At 44.4% G+C, this 7,051-nt stretch overlaps 1 protein-coding gene across 1 annotated transcript; it reads right to left on the reverse strand.

Moving 5' to 3' along the window:
* Positions 1 to 422: 422 nt before the first annotated feature.
* Positions 423 to 5,634, reverse strand: LOC125291970 (tubulin alpha chain-like). Its single transcript, XM_048239032.1, has 4 exons — positions 5,512 to 5,634; positions 2,282 to 2,507; positions 1,746 to 1,894; positions 423 to 1,563 (listed from the first exon to the last, which is right to left on the reverse strand). The coding sequence occupies exons 1-4, from the start codon at positions 5,512 to 5,514 to the stop codon at positions 589 to 591; spliced, it is 1,353 nt and encodes a 450-aa protein (XP_048094989.1). The 5' UTR covers positions 5,515 to 5,634; the 3' UTR covers positions 423 to 588.
* Positions 5,635 to 7,051: the final 1,417 nt, after the last annotated feature.

Genomic DNA, 7,051 nt, shown 5'->3' on the forward strand with positions numbered 1-7,051 from the left:
ATGGCAACAGACAACCTGCAAAAAAAGAACACGTAGGACTAAGTAAAATATTGTAGTGTTTATACCGTTGTACAGTAGTTGTCTTCGCTGTCAACTTGCGCAATCAATTCACACAGACAGCAGTCATTCCGGACTGCCCAGTGTCCCGAGACATCTGTATTCTACACGATACCGCCACCATGTGGTATGATTGTGGATTGTAGAGATTCAAATTACCAAACATATTTTCGGGACAGCGTGTGAAGTGGACTTAATGAAATCAGCCCTGCCCACTCCTGCGCAGCTGTCATCTTTGATCAAAGTAGTTAAATATGAAACCACTGCAGAACGTTTCACTTTGTGCACCTGTGCTGGTGCTGTGAAACGACTCTCCTCTGCCCTACATCAGTAAAATTAGTTGGCCTACATGAATCACAAGGAAGAACCAGCAACAACAATATTTTATTGATAGGCATGTGCCCCATAAAATTTATGTGTTGAAAAATACATATGAAAATATTTATACTTAAAATATTTAAGTATGCCCAGCGACCCAAAGGGAAAGATATATCCTTGAAGAAAAGAAAAGAAAATATATTCTTGAACATTCTAGTACTCCTCATACTCCTCGTCCTCCTCAAAGGAGTCGATGCCCACCTCCTCGTAATCCTTCTCCAGGGCGGCCATGTCTTCTCTGGCCTCGGAGAACTCGCCCTCCTCCATGCCCTCCCCCACATACCAGTGCACGAAGGCGCGCTTGGCGTACATCAGGTCGAACTTGTGGTCCAGCCGGGCCCAGGCCTCGGCGATGGCGGTGGTGTTGCTCAGCATGCACACGGCCCTCTGCACCTTGGCCAGGTCACCACCGGGCACCACAGTGGGGGGCTGGTAGTTGATGCCCACCTTGAAGCCAGTGGGGCACCAGTCCACGAACTGGATGCTTCTTTTGGTCTTGATGGCAGCGATGGCCAAGTTGACGTCTTTGGGCACCACGTCGCCACGGTACAGCAGACAGCAGGCCATATATTTGCCGTGACGAGGGTCACACTTCACCATCTGGTTTTGAGGTTCAAAGCAGGCGTTGGTGATCTCAGCCACAGACAGCTGCTCGTGGTAGGCCTTCTCAGCAGAGATGACGGGAGCATAGGTGGCCAGAGGGAAGTGGATACGAGGGTAGGGCACCAAGTTGGTCTGGAACTCCGTCAGGTCCACATTCAGGGCTCCGTCAAACCTGAGGGAGGCCGTTATGGAGGAGACGATCTGGCTAATAAGACGGTTGAGGTTGGTGTATGATGGGCCGCCGATATCGAGGTTCCTACGGCAGATGTCGTAGATGGCCTCATTGTCCACCATGAAGGCACAGTCAGAGTGCTCCAGGGTGGTGTGGGTGGTCAGGATGGAGTTGTAGGGCTCCACCACTGCAGTGGACACCTGGGGAGCTGGATAAATAGCGAACTCCAGCTTGGACTTCTTGCCGTAGTCGACGGAGAGACGCTCCATTAGCAGGGAGGTGAAACCAGAACCGGTGCCCCCACCAAAGCTGTGGAACACCAGGAAGCCCTGGAGACCCGTGCACTGGTCAGTCTAGTGAAAAAAAAACAGATTTTTATTTACTGCACTGAAATGAAAATTTACTCACATACCAATGACATTTTGAGGTAAAAGGGCGCTATGGGAACATTAACATTTCGAATACAGTTTGAAGACATTTAAACAATGAGTTTCTTACTTCTGAAGAACAAATCATGACCTTATTGTTCCCCTACCAGTTTGCGTATGCGGTCCAACACCGAGTCGATGACCTCTTTGCCGATGGTGTAGTGCCCGCGGGCGTAGTTGTTGGCAGCGTCCTCCTTGCCAGAGATGAGCTGCTCAGGATGGAAGAGCTGGCGATAGGTACCTGTCCGCACCTCATCTAAGGAAGTAAATGAACAAATGACTTTACTGCAATACTCTGGTCAGCAGCACTTTCTAATGCCTGATTATAAGTAGGGAGAAAGGTACGAAGCATATGAAGTTGGACAAATTTGATCTCTTTATAAACTACATACATGACTTATAACTCAGTTCTAAGAACAATTTTAATAACCTAATACTATGAGTTTGTAAGAAGTCTTACAGACATCTCTTTGTAGCATTTTTTTTTCTATTTTTAAATATTTGTTTTCTCCATTTCAGATGAAAATCTATTTTGACTATTTGACCTAGGAATATTGTAGATTTCAGCGCCTTGAAACGACCCCATCCCCATCCAATATCTCTACAGATACGCATGGCAAAACTGATGCTCTGTGATGCTTACCGATAACAGTGGGCTCCAGATCCACAAAGATGGCCCGGGGCACGTATTTCCCCGAGCCAGTCTCGCTGAAGAAGGTGGTGAAGGAGTCGTCGTGGCCCCCTCCCCCAGACGTGCGGGTGGGCATGGTCCCGTCCGGCTGGATGCCGTGCTCCAGACAGTACAGCTCCCAGCAGGTGTTGCCCATCTGGACACCCGCCTGGCCTACGTGGATGGATATACACTCACGCTACAGAGAGAGAGAGAGAGAGAGAGAGAGAGAGAGAGAGAGAAAGAGAGAGAGAGGAGAGAGAGAGTGATTGAGAGAGAGAGAGAAGGAACAAGAGACTGTCTTAAACCCTTTTTCAGATTAGATGCAAATTAATATTACTGTTTACCGGAGTAGAGGCTCCATCTAGAGGTTGTTGCATTAATGGTTATGACAGGATACTCTTTTTTTCAGTTCAGGTTGATTTTTTTCAGATAACTCATAACACATAGCTATGTTTATTTCAGTTGTTTGGTATTTATTGGTCTTACCAGTCTATGTGTGACTTTATGTTATATAGTGTGTGTGTGTGTCTCTTTCTCTGTGTGTGTGTGTGTGTTTGTGTGTGTGTGTGTTTGAATGTCTGAGTGGGCTCCTATGTTCCATTTACAAGCCCTGAGACTGTTTACTTAAAATCACACTGAACTCACACACACAGAAATACACAGACAAACTGGTGCTGGCTGGAATGGCCCCAGATGTGTTCCAGATGTTTCAATTCATATTTCTGCCCTTTTTGACGCAGCTTTGACATTTACACTCTGCAAATGCTGACAGAAATGGATGGCGTAGATCCCGTAGTACACATGGGGCATGGGCCCTGGTGTGTTACAGATTAAAAATACTGAACTAGTATCGTTTCAAGGCAACCCATACAGTAGGTACGCGTTTGGTAAATACTGAACTAGTATCGTTTCAAAGCAACCCATACAGTAGGTACGCGTTTGGTAAATACTGAACTAGTATCGTTTCAAGGCAACCCAGGTACATGGTTTGGTAAATGCCATCTGGCCGTGGTTTCTCGTGTGACAGTCAAAACTATAGTGATAAGTGTTGAAAGTATGGTGCCTCAGACTACTGTGTTGTGTAAGTTACTGTTATCTTCAAAAATGTCAAAACAGAAACTATTTCCAGATACAGAAAGAGAAACACTTCCCTGGGTCCCTTCCCTTGCAGTAAAACTAAAGGGTGCTCAGCAAAATGGGTCTCTTGGTCATCAATGAAAAAAGAACAAAATAATTGAGGCACTATATGAAGTCAGTATTAAATAAAGCTTTTGATTTATTATTATTAGTACTATTTCTGTTTTCTTAAAGAAACTCAGTACATACTGGATATTTCATCATTAGCCTCATTAGACTATAGTGACATCGCAACAAGCACACTTAGGACTACAGCAGTGGATCTGAAGAAGGCCTCACGGCCGTGCCGACAGTTCTCGGTGACCTCGAGAAACAGATCTATGTGAAAAATCGTCGGAATTCTCCTTTAAGTTCATCACCAGAGGTCAGGTCAGCACCTCGTTAATAGTGTTTTGGTGTGCGTTACTCTTGGGCCACTCTGTAGTACACAGCTCCAAGCGTGGCCCTGGTCTGTGGCTGGTTTTGGTTTGGCTCCTGTTTGAGATGACTGTGTGAGATCTGTGTTCCTGGTCTTGCTGTGAGCCTGGTTTTGACAGTTATCATGTCACAACTGGGTGTACATTTCCACTACATTACAACATCCCTCTCTCATGAGCTATCAACAAACAGTGACTACGTGTCCCAACAGGTCTGTCAAGTGATGATGCAGTGCACACACATCATCAGGTGTCCCTTCCATGCTGCGCTAAGCTCTTATTAAATCTCAAACATACTGTATGCTATTACAAAACACTTGCCATAGGGGACAAAGCACCGGGATCAGACTCATGACACTATTGGCCCCTCAAGACATAACTTTTTTTTTTTTTTTTCAAATTTAATGCCTTCCACATAGGTACTATTTATATCAGTAACTGACTAATTACAGGATTTAAAAACAGGATTATAACATCTTAGAAGTTATGCCCCCCCCCCATGTGTTTATGTGTGTACAACGTCAAATAGACTTTTCTGGAGCCTATTTTCTTGTTCCAGATCTATTGGGGTCAGTTTCATGGGATAGCCCCTGTGTCTCTTTCACAGTTACTCTAAACGTGGAGCACGTCTAAACATGGAGCACGTCTAAACGTGGAGCCCGCGTGTCTGACTGGCAGGTTTGTAATGGACATGCTAGACACTGAGCTATTTATACCCCTAAAACCCCCCTGCTGCCCAGCTCATGTGTCAAGACCTGTTCAAGAAAGGCCCAAACATCCATATGAACAAGACACCTGATTTACAGGTCAGTCTGTGCAGGGCACTCTCACTTACGGGATCAAGATTGTAGGCCTATATATATTAGGAGATGATTTTCAAATTGTTTTCACAAAATAATTTGCATGTGGTTAGGTTACAGTCATGCAGGAATAATGCAATAGCAGTGCCCATGTATGTGCTGACAAACATACTGTGGAGAATTTGCTCTGAATTATGACACATGAGCATTAAGCAATGGCCTACTAGGAGTTAGCAGCAACATTAGTGGACAGGCCAGCTTTTAAAGAGAGTTTCTCAGAGTGTTATCCAACTCTGCTCAACACATTTCAAGAGTTGGCTTATTTTGTCTACTTGATGGAGGACTATATTCCCCATTTTCCTCTATAAAATAGTTAAATCTAGGGAAAAGATGGAAAGTCGTGGAGTGAGTCGAAGAGACACACCTTAAAACTGAACTCATTGGCACATAGTAGGAGTTGCCAAACCAGTGTCGACGCCTCTCCCTCTTCCTAGTCTTCTGCTGCTATGTTGGCTGAAATGGACACTGTTGCACTTACTGTTACATTCTGGCACTTTTTTAATTACAGACGTTTGTAACATATTTCAAGTGGTAAAAAGGTGTCCTTAAATAAAACGCACGGGCACTCAGTTCAAACTGTAGGCAGATAATGTCGGTATTTTGACAGATAATGTGCATAGGTTGGAGAGTAGCTTACCAATAGGCTGCCTCGATAACTCGTAGGCTACAGAAAGGCCTAACTGTTTTTCTATACTCTGTATCAATCAAAGCCTATTACGCTCCATGGTGAAACCGTTCCATTAAAACCTAAGCTTAAATGTTAGTCGATAGTGAAAAGGAAACTTACCATGTTGACTGTTCTCCGGGGGAATATGAAAAGGAAAATATGTGTTAATAATGAAGGCTGAGCGAGCCTAAAAATCTCTCACAGTGTCCGTCAAGGTGGTCTCTGTAAGAGAGTAATGGAAAAATTGAGCCAAAAAAACTATTTATATTCTTCAGGGCGGGGCTGTGTGCTTTCTGACACTGCAGTAGCAGCGAGTGGGCGTGAGCGCGGTTACCGACAGGGTTGTGCGAGCAGGTAGGCACAAAGTCGTCACCATATGCGAAGAGTATATCTTAGTATGTCTTAGTTTGTGCTGAAGTTCATAAATAAAAGCAATTGAATTCGAAGTCTAACCCATGCGTACTCACGGTCCAACTGTAGTTTAATTTGAATTAGTATAGGCCTACACCTCTGCCTAGCAAGGCACAAGCGTTTAACCTATATTTATTTCTTTCTGTCTCTATTCTGTCTCTATTCTCTATTATGCAGTAGGCTAACGTGTTCTTCTTGTTCTCTGCTGATGTTTAAAACCAGACCTGTCCATAAGACAATACAGTGGACTTGATAGGCTGCTAACAACAATGGATGCTTCTAATCAGTGTTGTAATGTAACGGAGTACAAATACTTCGTTACTGTACTTAAGTAGAAATTTCAGATGTCTGTACTTTACTTCGCTATTAAATTTATGTCAACTTTCACTTTTACTCCACTACATTTCCTAGATAAAATATATACTTTTACTCCGTTATATTTCCACTAAGCATCTTCGTTACTCGTTACTAAAACATAAAATTAGAAGAAATGTGTGCGACTGCAATAAGGGAGGTTTGGCGAATCACTGCTCCTAGATTGCATTATGCACGCTCCGCACGCTGCGCGCTCTATTTCAGCGCTTATTTGTTGCTAAAGGAGGAGGACGCACAACGGAAACCGCCATGGAAGCAGAGCACCTACTGGAGGATCTCCCATTATCATAGACGACCACCCCAACGATAGTGGTGAACTCTGTGAACAGGGTAGTGGTGTTGTACACCCGTGGCCGTATTTGCAAGAAATGTTTCTGTACATTGGCAGCTTTCTGTGAAGCCCTGTGAAAGGCTATTTAGTATAGCAGGACTTGTCTTCAGTCCAAGAAGAGTAAGACTGAATCAGGCCCAGGGTGGGTAACCGGAAGAATCGGGAGAATTCCTGGTGGCCGCTTCACTTTTGGGCCGATCGAGGAAAAAAATATTGACATTTGTCATGTTAGTCTATCTTTTCAGTAGAACATGCTCAGCATTCTGTGCATGACACCAATGCAATGCCTCTGCATGGGTTGTAGCCTACGTGAGGGAGTTCTCCCCTCCCAAAAAGAGTTGGTTGGGTCCATATAGCCCGTCTTTTCCAAAAAGTTTGCTCAGATAAGGATAGCCGAGCCTGTGTTATATGGTAACTGGCTTTCATGTTAACTGGCTGGACTGTTTACTTTGCCTCTGGAGTTAACGTAACCGCGCCCTTCTCTTGTGTGTTCAGCTGATGATTTAGCCTCCAATACCTGACCGCAGATTCGTCTGTTTAACT

The sequence above is a fragment of the Alosa alosa genome, chromosome 3, assembly GCF_017589495.1.
Source record: "Alosa alosa isolate M-15738 ecotype Scorff River chromosome 3, AALO_Geno_1.1, whole genome shotgun sequence".
Taxonomy (NCBI): Eukaryota; Metazoa; Chordata; class Actinopteri; order Clupeiformes; family Clupeidae; genus Alosa; species Alosa alosa.

Bases quoted from the DNA above. Each gene is read 5' to 3' on its own strand.
- LOC125291970 (XM_048239032.1), bottom strand. The intron at 1,895-2,281 runs GTAAGCATCACA...TTACTTCCTTAG, and splicing joins TCTGGAGCCCACTGTTATCG to ATGAGGTGCGGACAGGTACC. The intron at 1,564-1,745 runs GTAGGGGAACAA...TTTTTTCACTAG, and splicing joins TGGACCGCATACGCAAACTG to ACTGACCAGTGCACGGGTCT.